This window comes from Macrobrachium rosenbergii, chromosome 43, assembly GCF_040412425.1.
Source record: "Macrobrachium rosenbergii isolate ZJJX-2024 chromosome 43, ASM4041242v1, whole genome shotgun sequence".
Taxonomy (NCBI): domain Eukaryota; kingdom Metazoa; phylum Arthropoda; class Malacostraca; order Decapoda; family Palaemonidae; genus Macrobrachium; species Macrobrachium rosenbergii.
In genome coordinates this window covers 50,696,838-50,717,857 of record NC_089783.1, presented here as the reverse complement: position 1 = coordinate 50,717,857, position 21,020 = coordinate 50,696,838, and the positions used below count along the sequence as shown (strand labels likewise).

General features: G+C 36.0%; 1 protein-coding gene across 2 annotated transcripts in view; it reads right to left on the bottom strand.

Annotated features, from left to right (window-relative positions):
- LOC136828890 (hatching enzyme 1.2-like) overlaps positions 1–21,020 on the bottom strand; it is a 122,746-nt gene that overhangs the window by 6,867 nt on the left and 94,859 nt on the right. For both annotated transcript variants that reach the window (XM_067087188.1, XM_067087187.1), the window contains 3 exons: positions 1,286–1,482; positions 690–796; positions 134–230 (listed from right to left, as the gene is read on the bottom strand). In XM_067087188.1, coding sequence (XP_066943289.1) covers positions 134–230; positions 690–796; positions 1,286–1,478 — 397 coding nt within the window. In that variant the 5' untranslated portion in view covers positions 1,479–1,482. The remainder of the gene's footprint in view (positions 1–133; positions 231–689; positions 797–1,285; positions 1,483–21,020) is intronic.

Sequence of the window (21,020 nt, the reverse complement as noted above, 5' to 3'; positions counted from 1 at the left end):
CGTATTTGCAATGCATAATCGTTGTGTTTTCACGTCAATCTTAAACCGTGTTAAACCTAATAATATCATATAAATAACAAAATATGTATAAACAATGATAAAAAAGATGAAAGAATTGGGAAAACCTACTCACGATAGAGGGAACTGATGACGAAGGGGACGGTGCCGTTTTCCCATTTTCTCTCGGGAAACACATCCCATTTGAGCCCAACGCGCGTGTGAGCCAGGAGCTATAACAAAAACAGTAGATAATAATAATAATAATAATAATAATAATAATAATAATAATAATAATAATAATAATAATAATAATAATAATAATGATAACAGAAGCACGTTCTCATCAATGTAGGAAATTAAAAGATCCTTCTTTAGTAAGTTTTTTGGCGTTATTAATCAAATAAAATGCTCTAATTTCCTGAGTATCTCTGTTGAAATCAAATTACGCCAAACAGTTATAGGCACCTTATAATATGTTCATATAGCCGACTAGAAAACGAACAGATCTTTACACTTGTGCGACAGACAATAACTAACAAAATGATGGCCTCGTCAGAACTAAATGGTTAAAAGTTAGGTAGATATATCCATCTTTTCCTTTTTTTTATTCGAATTCCATCAAACGGAAAATTTTTTTCAGAAAGACGCACAGAGCAATTATTATGAAACACAAGAGCAGAAAGTATTACCTCAGGGCCTAATCCGGCCATATCTCCTTGGAAGAGCCCAGGCGTTACTTCTGAGTCTTGATGATCTTGGAGTAACTCGGCTTGTGATTCAAGGGGGTAGTCCAGCACTGGAACGTGAAAACGTTCTCAGTATTTTTAAAATGATATCGCTAGACTATTAGGAAAAACAAATTCTCTTCAAAAAATAAAAGCCTCGAGCAGGGTAAAAACAGTTATATTGACTCATAAAATATCTACTGGTGACCACCACATATATATTATATATATATATATATATATATATATATATATATATATATATATATATATATATATATATATATATATATATATATATATATATATATATATATATATATATATATATATATATATATATATACTTCTATTTTTCAATTATGGGGAAAATCATAGGATGAAAAATCAAAGAACCTTATCATTTCAAAAAGTAATGAAAGCCAATCCTAATTATTAACAATAAACATTATGAAAATATCAATCCTTAATTACAATAATATTTGTGATTATGATCATCCTAATGAGAAGAAACGTCTTCAATTACAAAGGTAGAGAAGATAGATACTGACAACGCTCACCACTTTTAAAAAAATAATCGGGGACTTCCTGAGGCCAGTTCTGGTTGATGTCATTCGACCCAGAGACTGACTGGGATGGCACCGACTGTGTCTGTCTGTAGCGACTGGCGCCGGTGCCAGAAGGAAGGAACCGACCCCACGACTGCCCTACCCATGCCACCATCAGAGTCACCAAACCAGCGCTGGGTAACATTGTCCTGAAAAGTGAAAAAACAAAGGCGATCACAACATCAGTGATAATGTTTTACAGTTACTGAAGGACCAGGAAGAGCACAGCTGATCAAATCAAGTTTGCCCAGTCCTTTAAAAATGTTAAAAAGACTCTTCTCTGGTAATAATAAACCTAGTTCTAAAAAAAGGATGTCGGTTACATTGTCCCTGTTTTTGATGAACTGGCGCATCCCCCCTTTTTTTGGGAGGGGGGCGGGTTTCCAGCCAGTGTTTTATTTTCTGATACTCTACAACATATCAAAATTTCAGCTGTCTGCCTTATCACATTTTCCAGCTAAATGTCCTCAACAGGTGAGCTAATTAGAAGCTCTGAATAATATCAAACTCTCTGAAGCCTATTTTCTAAGAATGGGGAGAAAAATGGCTTACGCCAGTTCGTCAGACTAGGAACGACATGTTTCTGGAAGGACAGAGAAAGTCAAAGATTTCCACATTCTGGAAGCGTGTTATGACTCCAAGGTCAAACCGTTTCACCCACGAGTTCGTACCCTGCAGAATCTTAAAGTCTAACATGCATAGAGAGGTCGAGAGGGCGCGGTCGGCTGACAATAAACAAGTTCTTCAGAGCAATGAACAGCGTTTAATTCACTCTAAGTCGAAGGAACTGATGGAGCACTTATTAGGTCAGTAAGCTTTTAAATCAGTCATGTCACGAAGTCCCACACAAATTAGAGAATCTGTCTGTAAGGTGCCTGAAGAGGAAGCCAGTAAACTAAGTTTATGAGTTTAAATTAACTGTTTTATTTATTTGTTTGTTTTTTTTTTTATCTCTTTATCTGTTTACTTATTCATTCATTCATTTATCTATTAATTTTCTATTATGAATGATGCAGGGCACTGAATAGTATTTAATATTTTCTTAGTACTTTGTGGTCTCATTAGGATTCTATTCTCTCACACACACCCTCCCTCTTTATCACAGACCTTTAAATCAGCCTGTGCACCTACACACGCTTGAGTCGAGCGTTCAGCTCTCAAGAACTCTTTTCAACTTAAGACTCTTAACTATGCATTTAGGAGAGGGCTAGGTAAAAACTTAACAACTCATTTTTTTAAATGCTTCCTTCGCATTGATCAAATTAGTGTAAAACGTGACACGTTAGGGTCATAGGTCGAGGGAATGAAAAATATTGTATGTTCGGAGTAAGAGTTCAATATTTTTCATAGTCATTTAAATCAGAGCAGTTAATTTTTCGACCACCCACGATAGCGGTAAATTTGTCTCCTTCAAACGCTCATGTATATAATTCAGCATCGCATAAATGACATGAAATTACCTGTAATGCTAACAATCATGTGTTCATGGGCATGAAAAGGATAATAAAATAAACTCTACATAACCCCAGGTCACTTGAAGTAAAAGTAACAGTCAGCATCGCATATAAGGGATAAGGTACATCGTAATGCCAACAATTATGCGTTCATGCAAATCAAAAGGATAATAAAATAAACTCTGCATGATTCCAGGTCACTTGAAGTAAAAGTAAAAGTCGATTTGGCGAATGTGGGCGCGCACAGGATTCCATTGTTTTGACGCGAACGTTTTTACGTCAGGTGGACGGGTTATAGAGAGTCCTGAAAGTGAGACCGGGGGAATTGCCGAAGTTTGTAGCGTGGAATTTTTTTTATCCTCTTCTCCATCGTAATAAGGAAAAATATATTACGTTTACGTCACACAAAGTACATAGAAATTTCATACACTGAGATTTTATACCATAGGGAAATTCACTTTGCGATATTCGAAGAAAGATTGTTTCGGTCAATTTATGAACTCACCAAGAGCACATAATTCTTTTGTTAAAAAGGATGGAAGCTGTATAAATATGTTTTTGTTCTTGGTAAATTATCCCTTTTTTTTTTTAAATTTGAAAGTAGTGGCCCCAGAAGGAGTTAGCCACGCGTTTCTTAGCTACGATTTCGGGATGAGGGTGTTAGCCCAAAGATGTACCTTTTGGTTGGTCAGGTCTGATTATGTGTTGGCGTCTCCTGGTATTCCTTATCAGCTGTTCATCGAAGTACTGACCGGGTCCAGCAAACGGCAAACCCACACACACACACAGTGCATGCATATATATATATATATATATATATATATATATATATATATATATATATATATATATATATATATATATATATATATATATATTTGTATATATGTATGTATATACATATATATATATATATATATATATATATATATATATATATATATATATATATATATATATATATATATATATATATATATAAAGAACTTGGTCCTTCTCCGACCAAGTCGCCATCAGCAAAGCCTTCCATTAAGGAGACAATCAGAATGTCGATCAGCAAATATCGGCAAGAGATGAAAGCGACCAAAAGTCTCGACAGATTCTCTTTTGTTTTGGATAAAAGGTACAAGAGAGCAATATAAAAGACAGGGACCCGGACGTTGTCATTTGTTCGGTGATTTTTTTATGGCAGTGATTTTTTTTTTTCATTCAAGAACATTCCAGATTCTTTATTGATAATTTTCATGTTCCTTTTTTCGCAACTGCCGGTTCGTCCATACTCTGTCGAGAAACTAGTTTTTTTTAGATTGTCTTTCGTGAAATTTTTCCTTTGCCTTAATAATAATTATAGTAATAGTAATAATATGAAGGGAGTAGACCCTCTTTTAGGCATGTTTTGTTGAAAGGAACAGCAGCATAAGTGGAATTGATTTCATGCAAGATCTTTTCAATTCTTCTTACAATTCCCTTTTCTTCAAGGCTGATATCTGCTAAGAGCTGGACGATGTACTGTATTGTACATAACCTGGATAAGGGTAAAGGCAATAATAATAATAATAATAATAATAATAATATAGACTACAACACTTAAACGTGGTTGGGTAATTGACTATTTCTTACGTATTGCTGTCAACGTTGACAACACAACGGTATTATTCAAATAAACATCCTATACTGTACGAGGAGACTCCGCAGAGTTTCTTCAACGAATGCATTTTATTTTATGTAATAAAATTATATATATATATATATATATATATATATATATATATTTTATGTAAATATATATATACATATATATATATATATATATATATATAATATATGTGTGTGTATCTATATATATTAAAACTTGCACAATTGCTTGATCACTTGCAGAGTTGTGCCGTACATTTGTACCTAGAATAATAGGACCTCATTAAAACAGGTTGGTATCTAACGGAGATTTTATTCACAAAAGTTACCAAAATATTATGCGAGCTCTCAAGGACTGATGTGTCCCTATAGTGTCTGAATGAGGTCCTGTTATTCTTTGTGTGTGTATATATATATGTGTGTGTGCGTGTGTGTGCGTGTAGTTATATACATCATATGTGTATGTGCGTGTTTGTGTGCGTCCATCAAAGTCCCTTAATTAAAAAAACGGATTAAATGAAGAAAGCATTCAAGCCAGGGAATCACTTTGCATTTTCAATTACGCATTAATTAAAAGCAAAAATAATACGAATTCCAAATCTTATCTCTACACAATCACACACCGACAAAAAAAAAAAAAAAAGCTGTTTCGAATTAAAAACTGACAGTTCAGTGATAATGTGAGTGTCTCCCGAATGTTTCACAGAATTGTCACATTTCTTCAGCCTCAACGGTATTTTTCTTATGAATTGTTGATGAGCAGCCCCTGAGAGGTTGCCGGCAAGAGGCCTATTCTCTCTATGCACTGGTGATTTCCCAGATTGCTGGGTTTCTCTTAATTTTGTATTAAGCAGAGGAACGTTCTATCAAGCGCACTGTTCTCTTCAGACCGGTGTTTTTCCTTACTTCATGACTTTTAAACATTAAATTACAGTACCTTCAGGTCGACTGAAAAATTAATGGCAAACAAATAACCCCTGTTTGTCAGCGCATGCGACTCTTGAGGAAGTTGTATGTGATAAACTTCTTTGACATTTTTGTATGTGATAAGCTTCTTTGGCATTTTTGTATGTGATAGGCTTCTTTGGCATTTTTGTATGTGATAAGCTTCTTTGACATTTTGTGGGTCCTACAACGACTCTTCCTATCCCGAGTAAGCAAAACAACTTCGATTCGGTCCACTGAAGCACATAGACTGAAGCACTAGCGTTCTCTTTAGGGCACCGATCATTTCGAGCTCCAGGGTATGATCACTTTCAATATGATAGGATTTTCCTCCTCTGAGCAGCAAAGAGAGATTGTCTGTGTCAGCAGTGAAAACAGGGAGCGCAAACTTTGCATACCTAGTCAGAGTTTGCTTATAGTTCTTTAAACGTTCTTCTTGGCGAAACTAAGCTTGTCAACTTTCGGTACCGTTGTCTCTTGCTGAGTGAAGTCCGAAAAACTAAATCTCATGTCCTAAACCCATTTCGTTTCGTATTCTTCCGATTTAACCCACACGCAAATATGGCAACTTGGAGGCATTTCCTGAAATGTTTTTCGGCTCTATATTGCTAAGAGAAAGTCAATATTTAATCTAAAAACTTGACAGTAATCGAAAGAGCAGTAATCATAAATAAAGGAACCTTAATGAGAAAGAAGATTTTGTAATGCAAATGAGATGCGGAATCATTTTTAGGCCACGCGTAAGTTCATGTTTATTGCATACACATTTGAACTCTGACTTTAAACGCCAAAATCCCGAAACAGTTGGCAACACGCAAATCTGCGTTTCTTCAGTTAAATTCCAACAACTTATGCATCCAAAACTTTCCTCTTGTCAACTCCGGTTCTACATAATGCAAGTGACTGTCTATATAACTGCCAACTCACACACCTCTCCTTCAGGTCAGCCTTATTTATGTTCTCGTTCTTCGACTGCCAGGAGGGCTGATGTGACAGGTATTCAATTTCATCCCAAACCCATCGGAAGGTCATGATAGGAGAGGGGGGAGGAGGGAGGGGAGGGGGAAGGTACGGTAATGATGAGAAGGGGAGAATGATAAAAAAAAAAAAACGAACTTTCCGGTTTTGAGGAAAATGAACGAAAAAGAGAAGTGGCTGAAGCGAAGGAGAGGAAACGAGGTATAGGGAGTTTACTAAGACGAGAATTGTGATAAAACATAAACGGAACTAAGTTAAACTTAACAGAGAATTGATGCTAAAGATAATATCTAAATTTCAAGCTGGCAACCTTAACATCAGGTGAAATGCGACTACTTGCTGAAATGCAATACCTAGCAAGACAGATATCCATAAACAACAATAAAAGTCGTCTGGGGTAAGAAACATATTAGAAGACCGAAAAGAACCAGCGGGGGGTTTCAACGCGAAAAAATAAAGGTTATGATTAAATCCACGCTGGGTGGAACGTCGAAGGTTATCGGGGCTAACGAAGGAAAGTCTGTTTTGCATAACATTTTTACATTTTCTACTCGACAGCTGATTGTTATTCAACGGCTTCGTAGCCACAGAGAGAGAGAGAGAGAGAGAGAGAGAGAGAGAGAGAGAGAGAGAGAGAGAGAGAGAGAGAGGTGGGTTGGAGCAGTAGGTTCTGGAGTTAAAACAAGCCCATATAGCCATGAAACTGTCACACGTTTCATCCGTATAGCCATGATAGTGGCTAACACATCCATACATATGCGAAGTTATCACACTTCTCAACTGTACACCCACGAGCCTGTCAAACTTATGATCGTTATCATTATTCAGTTACCAAATAAGGCCTCAAAACGGAAATGCGGCAAGTGTTAAAATATTAAACACAAAAGTTAGTCATCTTGAACTAAAAACACAAAAATAGAGCCATCTTAAACTTTTGGAATAATATGTTTTATATATATATATATATATATATATATATATATATATATATATATATATATATATATATACTGTATATATAAACACACCCATATACATGTGTGTGTGTCCTTTTCTGGCACAGTTTTTTTTTTGTCAACTACTGATTTACACGTGGCATCTGTAACTATCTAGCGAAATTTCTAATATTTCTGGTAATTCTTTCCTCTAGGGTTGAAGTCTTTAACAGATAAACAGAACTTCTACTATGTTGCTTCATTTATTCATTCTTAAACTGACAGCTGTTTCAGCCTTTTCAGGCAACACTAGATCTAAAATGGTACAACACTCCCGGGAATATGGGACTAATGTAGCTTGCAAGTCTTAATTCTGAGCTGTCGAAGCCTCTCAATATTAAGTATGTTGGACAATGATGACGGAAGCATTGTCACCTGTGGAGGGGGTTCCAAAGAACCTGGGACTAGTGTAGTTTACAAATTCAAATTCGGAGAATTAATGAACACCACTCAGTTTGACCTGCATTGGATGCAGAGTGGCTGATGACTTTTGGGACTCTCCCAGGAACTGGGGATTTGTGGAGAAGCAACCCACCTGTGGAAGTTTTCAGTCTTTAATTCCCAGAACTGCAAAAGCTGGATTCAAGTTTCATTCTGGATCCTTGTTTTTCAGTCAGGTTTTGGCTGTACTCGTCCATGTATAGAAGTGCAGTTTCACTGCAATATCTAGTGTAACCCTGGGGATGTTAATGGATTAATGAATGAAACAGCTCATCGCTCAAGATTGAATAAATGGAGCAAAATAGAAGCAATTTTCGTTTATCTCTTCAAAGATTTAACCTTGGAGATAAGAGAAAGCACAGGAAATTGCCAGAGTTATATAACTAAACAATACTGACAGATGAAAGAGTACACTAAGTAAAGTGAACGCTTCGGTGATTCATTAGCATAGTATTTCCATAATCTGAAATGAGAACAAGACCTTTAGGAGAGAGTACCAGTTAGTTCATTAAAGGTTCATTAATTCTATGCAGTGTAGAAAACACGTTTATGAATTTTCACGTATGAAATATATAATCAACAAAAAGCCACTGATATTTTTTGAGATTGAAGGATTAGGAGACATCGCAACGCCCCTGGAAGCAAAACAACCACATAAAAAGACAGTCTGCTCCCCTGATGTAATCCGAGAGGTCGTTTTATCCCTAGAACAGTGGTTCTTAACCTTTTTATTACCTCCCCCTCCCCTTTAAGAGTTGGTCCTTCCCTCCACACCCGCTTGCATCTATGAGTAAAATTACCTCCCAGATTTAAAGGCAAATAAAAGAGAGAGAAAGAGGTGTGTGTTTATTATCTTGGGAATGAATTAGTGAGGTACTTGACAATGCGCCCTAGCGACTCTAACAAATTGTTAAGAGAATAACAAATATAATTAGAGAATTTTTTATTTTTATCTAGGGCTCGCGCCCCCCACCCCCCGGAAATTGCTGACGCCCCCTAGGGTGAGAACCACTGCCCTAGAAAGTCACCGGCTCCGTCAGCTGCGACCCGAAATAAATCATTATCAATCAGTCGCTCCTCCAGGGAACCAGTTGCAAAGAGAACGGGACCAGGAGAAGCCAGGTCACTGCAGTGTCTGCAGGAAACACGTATTTCTTTGGTTGCGTAACAGTGAAAAGAAGACACATTCTGTTGCAAGATTTTAAATAAAGCGTGAAATTGTAACTTTATGAAGTTGCACCTTTATAAAACCATATGCACCAACGTCCTCTAATTCTTTACGCTTCATAGGTCCCCAAAGAGGTCTCATTAGAAGGAGGGCCAGTTACAGGATTCTATTCACATGTGCCTCACAATTTTGTGAGTCTAAAATACTCCAAAATTCAACGTGTAAGAGATAAATGTATCGTTACGAATTACGTTTCAAGATAACAAAAACGAGTAGAATGAGATTTTGATAAATATATAAAGACAGAAGACTAAACAGGACGAAGAGGATTAGAATTTGAATACATCAACGTTGCTAAAGGTCCAGGGTGTTCACCAAAAGAAGATGGATCACACATTGATGAATACGAAAAATCAGAAGACATCAAGTTCTATAACTAACATTTCAAAATAAGCGAATAAACACGGTTACTTTCTTACAATCGGTTCTGCATAAGTCTCATAATTTTAAAATAGTCTCGTTCGAAAGCTTTATGAATGGAAGCTAATGCAGCTTTGAAACGCACCCGTGTCTCAATCGAAAATCAAGGTCACAGAACCTAGAACTATATATATATATATATATATATATATATATATATATATATATATATATATATATAATTATTATATATATATATATATATATATATACATATATAATATACATACGTATAAAAGTATCTAAACGTACGATTATCATGCATGTGTCATTCAAAACATGAGATAAGCATCCACGAATGATAGTTCAGCTTCGATATGAATATTTAACTTTCTAAAAATTGAAACTAGCATTTTTATGTATAGTTAGTTGAGAGAGAGAGAGAGAGAGAGAGAGAGAGAGAGAGAGAGAGAGAGAGAGAGAGAGAGGGGATTTTAAAGTTCCTTGGCTTCGACAAGGAAATTCTGTCTTGACAATCGGCTAGACTAGACACTTTCGTCACGTATGTAACTTTCAGAAAAGTCTTCTAAAACCTCAAGGACGGGACATCACCCTGAAATTTTATGACTTTGCGCTATATTGTTTTATTTTGGGTGAATACCATGTTATTATTATTATTATTATTATTATTATTATTATTATTATTATTATTCACTTCATTTTAATTATGCTGTTCTGTACCTGCGACTAAGACTCAAATTTCATTCTGGGATTACCGAAGAGCACTTTGGCTTTAAGTTCTAATGAAAAAATTCATTAAAACTCGTAGAGAAAAAAAAAAGAGGAAGGAGAAACTCAGTCGTAGACGCTACCAATCTCAGCAACTAGATTATGTCTATCGGTTTATGGACTCCAACGATCCAGAGACATTGCCAGACGATCCAGAAAAACGCTAACACCCAGTTTGCCGGTTTGTCAACTTAGGAGTGACGGCAGTAGTGTGCCGCTTTCTGCAGTGTTGCCAATATATCGCTTTCGGGAACCTAGGCTAACTTGTGGCGAGAACCAGGGCCCTCGTGAGGACAGTTTGAATAGTTGGCCTTCCTGTCGTATGCACTCTCGAAAATGAACTTTTCCAAGTTCTCATTCAATGGAAATAAAACTCGTATATTTCTGAAGAGTTGTTATATGGTAAATATTCAAAATTAATTCAGGCAATATTCCCAAAAATCACTTACATTTGAAGATATGCGTGAAAATCAAATTAGTGAAATTCTAGGCCTATCCACTTGCCTTTACTGTCGGAAGGTGAAACTGGGACTGTATCATCGCAGATAGACCGATAACTAGGCAACAAACAATAAGAAAGGGAACTTATCATATTTAAAAAGGGTGCCTTATCCCTTCAGCTTACGTAATCGACTGCATAATTCATTAGCCTGTACTCTCCAGGATACGCATCATTTTTTACCACAGACGCTTCATAAGACGGGACGTTAATGGAGTCCGTAGGAGGAGGTATGCTGCTCAAATATGGAGGGTACGGTGTCGTATATATTGACATAATCGTCAAAACAGCAGCCGCAGCAGAAACTGGCCATTCTTAATTCGACGGCTAAGCAGATACACAAGTTCTCTGGGTACCCAATCCAGTTGTAGGAAGGCTTCATCGACCCCGTCTGGTAGCATTAAAATTAGCTTGGATAACTTTATATCCTCTCTCTCTCTCTCTCTCTCTCTCTCTCTCTCTCTCTCTCTCTCTCTCTCTCTCTCTCTCTCATGAAAGACTCATTTACATATCAGATTCTTTAATCGCATAATCAATAAGTGACGCAAAGGAGAATGCAAGCACTCCGTTTGAATAGCCTTCATTACATGAATTTTGGAGAGATACATCCAAAGATAGATGGACTCAACGATACCTTTTTCACCCGTAGCTCTCCTTCCTGTCAACATCCTACCTAGACTCTCGTTTCGAGTTTGAAGTTACGGTGAAGTTTATGGGTTCGTACTGTAGTCATTTAAGCCCTTACGCTCGAGTTTATATCTTCGTACTGTGCCTAGTTCAAGACCTGTGTCGAACTTTATACGTACGGTAGAAATTTTACGACCCTAAAGGTCCAGTAATGCTCCTTTCTCTGTTGTTAGTGTTCATAACATTCGCATGTATTAAAGTGTAATATGCAGTAAAAGCCAGTAACCTGCTGAGTGAACCTCCACAGAACTGAAAGACCTTGCGTGAAAAGTATAAGCTCCATGTCATAACGCCCATGTTGGATAGTACCACTTGAGTCAAGGCAGCCTCAGTGTCTAGCACTGAAGCTACCAGAAATAACGAAAGATTCCATTAATTGTCCTCTGGAAATGTTCCACCTACAGACAATGCAACTAACTGACCATCCATCATGTGATAAGGTGTACATTACATTACACTTCCTTCACGTTACAATCCTTTTCATTATGCAAACTGCAAGATGGGGTTCAAGTCAGTGTCACCAGAAAGTATTGCGAGAGAGACACAAAGCCCCATGAAAGGAATCTAAGGAAGTCCACCAAGAAAGGCTAAAAAAGCTCACTTGGGCTGTCTCGTCAGGAGGATGAAAGATAGAAAGCACTCATTTGAAATTTAAAGTTAAACAATAAGAGAACATGGCAAAGGTTAAGGCGTTGTCCTGATAATCCATAAAGGATCATTTCCTCTTTAATTATTCTGCCTAACACATTGACGAAAATACGAGAAAATCTCAATAGCAAGTGAACTTGTATGTGCCATCTTGGAGAGGACTTGCAGCTAGTGCACTTAATTACATGGCAGAGACATCAAGGTTGAATGCAACCTAGCTATTGAGAAGATGGTACTAAGGTCACCACCCAAGTACCTGTCGATGTCGATAACTGAGACACAAATGTCAGCGTCAAATAAGGAAAACTTTCGTAATTCTATAGTTAATATTGTTATTGGTAGTCCTTAGCATATTCTCGCGTGCAAGATAATGTGCATCATCAAGTGAGAATATCCCGCATCAGATTATTTTCTAAAATGAAAGGCACATTTAGTGGTGTCCATCCGTGGTTATTAGTCTAAGGCAACCCCTTACCCTCGGCCATATCTCTGAGACAAATAAGGGCGACATTTTAATCTCCAGGATGACATTTATAAAAGAGGAGTTCAGATGTTCTCGTCAGGCTCTCCTCCGTAAGATTTACCAGTTAAGGTGCTGGATGAACGCCCCGAATACCGGTTAGAGGTGAGAGAAAAAAAAATCAACTTTCTGTAAATAGCAAAAGGAGAGGTTGTCTCTGCAAGCTCTTCCATTCAGGAACATTTTCTTTTAAAATCGAAGGATGGGATACGGGGTCCCGAAATCCATAAAAACCTGATTTTTAGGAGGCAGTCTCTGAAGCCAATTCCGTTATGTTTGATTTTCTAGTTTCTTTTCCGTCATCAATGAAATTCTTCCAAAGATTTTTTTTTTTTTCTATTTTCAACTTTGAATGGATTTTTCATTTTTATTTATTATATTCTGGTTTATTTGAAAAATCTCGGTCTCTTTCTTGACGCTATGATACTATCGGATGAAAGCACCGGAGCTGGAAAAACCCAGTACTGGTTCGACTCCTCAAAGAAAGGTCTGGAAGCTACCCTCTTACGTCACGTTAGACCTTGTTCTAGAGAGAGAGAGAGAGAGAGAGAGAGAGAGAGAGAGAGAGAGAGAGAGAGAGAGAGAGAACTGTAAGCATGAGCGATGTATCTAGGTTGGGAAATCTTGAAAGTTTATTATAATAAGGAAAATACTTCATATTGATATAGAGAGAAAGACAGAGATTAAAGGATTTTATTAAAATATCATTAAGTATCTTTTCTTTTGTCAAATGTTTTCGTCGAGGTAGCTGACAAAAAACGCCAGCAATGAAAATCTACAACAGCGATAACAACAACTACAATAATAATAATAATAATAATAATAATAATAATAATAATAATAATAATAATAATAATAATAATAATAATAATAATAATAAGATTTAAAAAGTTAATTACAAATTAAAATGAATAGTCGATCCCTGTAACAAATTCTTAATAGTCTGTGAACAAGGAAGGATTATCCTTTCCCCGCAATGAGCAGCAACCGCAGCACTTATAAATTATATATATGTATATATATATATATATATATATATATATATATATATATATATATATATATATATATATATATATATATATATATATATATAAATAGATATAGATATAGATATATATCATGTCGCAGATGATACCACCCCGTCTGGCAACCGCCCACCCCCGTTTTAGCCAACGGGAAAAAAACAGATCTCAAAAAACACAACAAAACACACATCATTACAGAATCATCACCTAATGTAAATTTTCATCTTACCAGCAAAGATGGTTCAGCTTTCTGTTGCAGCAAAGTGATGAACAGACGAAATCAACAGTGCAAAGAATTTTTTTGGGCTTCTTACGGTTCCAAAAGCTCAGTTATTTAGGAAGTAGCTGAACCAGCCGAGCGAACAAAAAGGCAATATAGTTTGGGTGAACATTGCCTAACCACTGAAATAAATGGACTCTGAAATCTTCTCAAGCAAAATGGTGTCCGGTTACCGCCGCAACAAGATGAGCACCTGAAGTTAAGTGGAGATGAAGTGATGCCCACCTTACTAAGTATGTCAGTCATACAAAAAAATTACTTAACAATGTATATGGACCCCAAGGCACCTTTGATTATTTCTAGCGACTTCAGTAGCAAGAAAGAGAACAGCTTTCTTCATTGAAAAGTGGCAATTGTTTTCTGGAATTCTCTTAACTTGACTCATCTCACTGTTATAGTAAACACACTGGGTTTAGCAGGAGTCCCTTTCATAGTTGAGGTCAATGTCTGCAAGTTTTTCTTTTTTTTTTTTACCTTTGCCATTGTACTACAGCTATAGACCTTTCAGCGAGATGTTTTATTCTTGACTGAGCAGAATATTAAGTGATTGTTGAAGGTAACCAGTGCGCTGCAGAGGTAAGGGACAGGTCGCTGTACTTGCCCACAATTTACCAGTGACAGCCAGGCTCTTTGTCCAGATGTCCCAACCTTCTGGAGTCACCAACTTTCCATTGGATAAAAAAACGTATGCACTTAATTTATCAGTATCTTCAAACTGATACATAAACGACGAGAGACGACTGAGGTTCCTCTTCTCTCCGTACATTTAGTTTGCCATTGAATCATTTTGAATGTAAAAGTTTTATATGAGGTTCAAATACAGATGATGTTTCAAGATATAGTTGGAAATTAAGGGAAAATGTATTTGAGTTCAATTGATGGAAAATATATTAATTAATATTACTCATGCCATACATAACAGTTAAGTGGAATAGCTTCATTGGCACTGAATAAAACTGAACTCAATTTATAACATCTAAAACCCCCAGGAGTTTAGAAGAGAATGAATGAGCTGCAAATCTATTTGCGAAAAGGTCGCGCTGCCCAAAGTATCCACTTGTTCTTGTTCAGTCCTGGCAGATAATCCCATGTTTCACACTTTCCCTCTGCGATCGTCCCGCCTCTCTTATTAATGATACTTGTCAGTTCAGCTGGACGGCAACACCTGTCATTGAGGGGGGAGACGAGACCCCCTCTCACACAAAAAACAAAAAAAATAGTCTCTAGGATACGAAAAGCAAAGGTGTTCTAACGGTATAGAAGAAGTAAGGATATGACGAACCAAAGAAAACTATAAATATCTAGTTAAAAATAGTTCTGACCATCTATGAAGGCGATCCGCTACGAGTTGGGAAACGGGTTAAGCACTTGACGAGATGAGAGAGAGAGAGAGAAATTCCAACAGATTATCGGCTTCTCGAAATCCAGCCTATTTTTCTTTTGACTCACTTGCCTGATTTAAAAAAAAAATCTATTCGATAATAAAAGGGAGAACAAACGTGAAATTCGAGGGAGTAAGTGAACACGGTAGTTCTGGAAGATCTAGAAATGGAAAAACTAAAGTTACTGAACTGTGGCATCACTAATCAGTGTGCTTGAAAAGAGGACTGGCTTTACTATAGTATATAATTAACAGAACTCTTCTATGTCAAATGAAGCTGTGAGACAAATTGGAAAACAGATCGCGGTGATAAATATGAGTATTAGAAAAAATTGCGTTAGAGAAATAACTGAACAGAAAAAAAAATGCTTCACGAAACCAAAAAAAAAAAAAAAAAAAAAATTACAGGAGATAAATTAAAGACAAGAGAAAACTTAACTGTAATAAGAAAAAACTTTGCTAAAAGTCCCTATTTGAGTAGACGTTGGTTAAAAAAAAAACGCTGTAGAAAAATGAAACGTCAGGCAAAGTGCATGACTGAAATTAATAAATTGCTTTTATAAGAAATTACCAGAGGACAGGTAATGAAAAGTTATTTGTTACAAGAACATCTACTGAGAAAACTGTGAAAGAAACTGAAGATAAGTTGTTGATAAAGAAAAAGCTTGAATAAAAGACGCAGTACAAGAGTATATACAAAACTTGCCTAATATACTGACAAATGAGAGAGAAGGACTTGTCAAGATGGAGATTCAAACGCAAGAAGATTACTGCTCTCGTCTTAAAATGCTACAGATAAAAGGAATCGCCCGCAACTGTAAGAAAGTCTTAACTTACTCGAAGATCAATGGGAATGATATTTGTTCATAGAAATATGAAAGAGCTGATCAGACCAATTGTAATTCGTAAAAGATATTAACATATAAACATAACAGCTGTACTACTGCAATAGAAATTAATTTGTGTCAATTGAAAATCAGACCTATAAGGACTGAATAACTAATCGAGATTTCGAAAACATTAAAATACAGACGGTTGAAGCACATATATTGAATAAATGATTGACGAAGCAATATCACGAAATGCATCTTGACATAAAATTGACCAAAACTAGATACAAAGTAGTCCAGCAAACTAACTGAGAAGTATACATTTCGCCCAGCAGATGTAAAACAAGCACACGAACAAACAGTCAACAAAACATAGATTCCAAATAAAGTGAAGATTCTCAGGTATAGGATTATATTCTCCCGAAAGACTTCGAGTGGTGTTGGACTCCGCAATCATCGTACATTGGCAACACGAGAGGTCAAACTGCGATGTACGACAGATCTTCAATCACTTTATAGAAAAAAAGAAAAGACGAATGTTGACAACCAACTCTTCTCTAGGCTTTTTTAAAATTCTTTTCTTAAATGGGGATATTTGTGCGTATGTTCTTACGCAAAAAACGTGCGTATAAACGCAAAATAAAATTGTACGAGGATCAATATTCCTTCAGGTTAATTATAAACGTAGAACATAAGGACTGCAAACTAGTATTAGAAGTGAAAAAAAATCGTTTAACTAATAATTCATGCGTAAATACAATCAAAATACGCAATCCTATAGCACTGTACTATTTGAGAAGCATAAGTACACGCATGCTAATTATACATATAAACAAAAAGAGCCTTCATTTTAACACGATCATCGAAGCTTACTTGCACAATACTAACATGCATTAGATAAGTCTGTTGTCTTCCTAGATTTAAAGTGAGACAGAGACATACACGCACACACACACACACACACACTCGGTGTAAGGTCAAAGCCATTACTCTCTCCAAAAATGGGAGTACAGAAGTGACCGGTAAACGACTTGGAAAAGCAATTATGTCGTCCCACAGCCACCAGAGAGAGAGAGAGAGAGAGAGAGAGAGAGAGAGAGAGAGAGAGAAAGTTAGGCATAGGTAATAATAGCGCCGTAATTATTTCTCCCTCTAGACCGCTGTCACTGCTACTATAGGCATTAATGACTTCAAGGCAAAAAATAATAATAATAATAATAATAATAATAATAATAATAATAATAATAATAATAATAATAATAATAATAATTATTATTATTATTATTATTATTATTATTATTATTATTATTATTATTATTATTATAATAAAAGGAAGATGCTATTATAGATAATAATGACTTCAAGACAGAGGAAAATCATAATAATAATAATAATAATAATAATAATAATAATAATAATAATAATAAAAGAATGATGCTTCTATAGATAATAATGACTTCAAGAAGACGATAATAATAATAATAATAATAATAATAAAAGAGAAAGAAGGAAAAGGGGAGTAGATAAGAATCAAAGGAACATCATTTTCCACCGCTTCTGCGTGACCGCACGGGATGATTATGACGATAATGACGGTGAAAAAGAATTCTCTCTTCCTTGTTGACTTGGGCGCTTGCGTGCGCCGCTCGCTCTCCAGATTCGTAATCGGGTTCGAAAAAGACTCTCTGGAGTCGTCAATATTCGTTTTTCAGTCTCGGGTACACGTCTGCGTACAAATGCAATAGCTGAGGTTGCGTTTGAAACCGATCGGTATATTTTTTCTATTTTATTTTCTTTAAAGACGTTCCTGTCCATAGTGGGCTTCTAGATCTCAGTTGAGAATTTGTATGTATATGTATGTATGTATATATATACATACATATATGCAAAACAAATATACATATATACATATGTGTGTATGTATGTATATATATATATTTGTGTGTATGGATTTTTATTGTTTGTTTGAGCGTATTCAACATATGTAAGCTCATTTTATATTTATTTTTTAAAATATTTAGTTCAATCGGTTTTCAATTCTCCTGTTACTGTCGTCGTTCCAAAAATTCTCAGCAATTCTCTTTTGTCACGTTACTTTCATTCTGTCTCAAATGCAGCGTTGACCAAAACCTACAAGGTACTGAAAATATATATCATATGTCGATTTATCTCTCATGTGTTTTCTTCCTGAACCATGAAAGCCAAATTTGTATTCCTCAGCTTAAGTATTTCACGTGTGATATATTGTGAACCTTTAGGCAAAAGCGTGCTTGTTTGGTGTAAAAGCGAGTTTGATATAAACTGCGTCATGACTGCAAGCAACTCACAACCGTTATGGAAGAAGTGATGCAAGAAGTCAGGGAGAGAGAACGGAAGATAGTTAAGTATTGATTTGTGAATTAACAAAATGAACAGTGGATAAAGAATACAGTAGTTGGTGCTTTCGGAGCTTCGTGTTACTCAAGTGAAGTTATAACGCTTTTCCATCAAAAGACAAAAATATATAGAAAGAGTATATATATGATGTCTCTGAGGGTTTCACTTTCTTTCCAGAGAAAGGATGAATCGCGCAGCACTATTGTTGCATGGGTTTGGTCATTATATTCAACTGAATGGTGAATGGTACGGTTGTAATCTGAATGAGAAAGAGGCACATGTAAATGTCGCTGATTATGTAATCTAATTCGACCATAAACAGATGTCGAATAATCTAACCTCTATAGACACATACAGAGTAAACATATATATACATATATATATATATATATATACATATATACATTTATATATATGTATATATGTGTGTGTGTATGTGTATGTGTGTGTGTGCACCGACGGCATTAACACGTTTACTCTGGCAATGGTTGTCCGAACAGCCAAGTTAAACCATACTTGGTCTGTTTTTAATCTTGTATGGGCGACCACCAAGAAATCCCTTGAGCTTCCGTTGTGAAGGGTGTAGGGCTAGCAACCTCATCCCGGATAAATGCGGTGATCCGGAAAAGTATCCCGCCCTCCAAGAGGAAAAGGCCTTGTAGGTTTTATATATACATATATATATACATATATATATACTTATAAATATATACGTGGTTGTGTGTGGATGCGTATGTGTATGTATGTATGTACGTATTTGTGTGTATTTGTGGTGTGTGCCCATTTTCTTGAAGAAAGAGAGAGAGAGAGAGAGAGAGAGAGCATCACATTAATTTTTCTTCTTTGTCCTTCGAGAGCGTCGGTTCATCTCCCTATATACTCACTGACTTTTACTAGTGTCTATTTACTCTTTGCATTTATTAAGTCAAACTTTAAACTTAGACCAAAACAATGAAATGCCGTGGGCACAAAACACCTTAAAAACCATCTAGACATTACATAACATCAAAGACGGTGGAGCGTTTCTTGTCTGAAGCGCTGGGATTCAACCCGCGGTCAAATGCTGGCGCAACAAATCAAGGCAAGCAAGTCCCATACAAGTAGGACTCATAAACTCTGCAACCTTACCGCAGAGTTTACAAATAAGGACTGCCCTGTACACCCGAAGAGCATCCTTACCTTGTGTTCACAGATGACCTCCTCACCTTGTCACTTGTAACCCGCTGGTCAGCTTTTTAACGGAATAAGTTGGGGCAGTCACACAATCCCGCAGCGCTACAAGAGATTGACTTCTGAAAGGGAAGGTAACGAACACACGCCGGGAATCTCGCATTTGTTTTGGAGTCAAAGGTTCTAACGAGGTTGCGTATTTAGCAGATGTCTTAAATAAATAGATAGTCGTTAAGTCGTTGCTGGCGGAACTATTTTTTTATAATAATGGAAGGTTACTCTGTCTTTAGTTGCGTATTCAGTACATGAAACAAGTGAGGTTTTGTAAGTGTCCGAGTCTCTAGACTAAGGCTTTATGGTTTTTGATATACATGCAAGGTGCATTCAGTCTCCTCTTTCCTAAATATCTAATTAGTGATGGCGTGTTTATTCATCATAACCACTACTACTACTACTGCTGTTGTTGTTATTATTATTATTTATTTATTTATTATTTTTTTTTGGGGGGGTCTATCACAGTCATCCTATTCGACTGAGTGGTTTTAATAGCGTGGGGTTCCGGGTTGTATTCTGCCTCCTTGGGAGTCCATCACTTTTCTCACTATGTTCCCTGTTTCTAGTAGCACACTTTTCTGCATGAGTCCTGGAGCTACTTCGGCATCTAGTTTTTCCAGATTCCTTTTCAGGGATCTTGGGATCGTGCCTAGTGTTCCGATGATTATGGGTACAATTTCCACTGGCATATTCCATATCCTTCTTATTTCGATTTTCAGGTATTGATACTTATCAATTTTTCCTCTTTCTTTCTCATCTACTCTGGTGTCCCATGATATTGCGACATCAGTGAGTGATACTTTCTTCTTGATTTTGTCAATCAACGTCACGTCTGGTCTATTGGCACGTATCACCCTATTATTATTATTATTATTATTATTATTATTATTATTATTATTATTATTATTATTATTATTATTATTATTATTATAGACTTGGTAAATAGAATCTAATAATGAAAAAAGAAGGAAACCAATTAAGAAGTGTTTAAATAAACTAAAGCAGACAAATAACTGTAATAGAAATTCATAAATGAAAAATCTACCAAAACAATGATTAATTCAATCATTGTGAAGAAAGCCACTTGACGAGTCCCTAACGTGTTTTGATCAGACGCGTTCTAAACACGCCTATACCAAATTTGTCTCACCTGTTCTTAAAGACGACGCTTCCTGTGAGGAAGGTGATGAATTAGATTCACATAATAGGTTACGACAATTTTTCAGGATATTCTTATGACTTGATAATTGAATTTGCAAAACTGGTAGCACACCTGTGATTGCATGGTATAATAAATAAATTTACAGACAATAATAAGAATAAGATATTTTTAAATGTGGCTAAATATTCAGTTTGCGTGGGATAGCACATTTAGTAATAAAAAAAAAT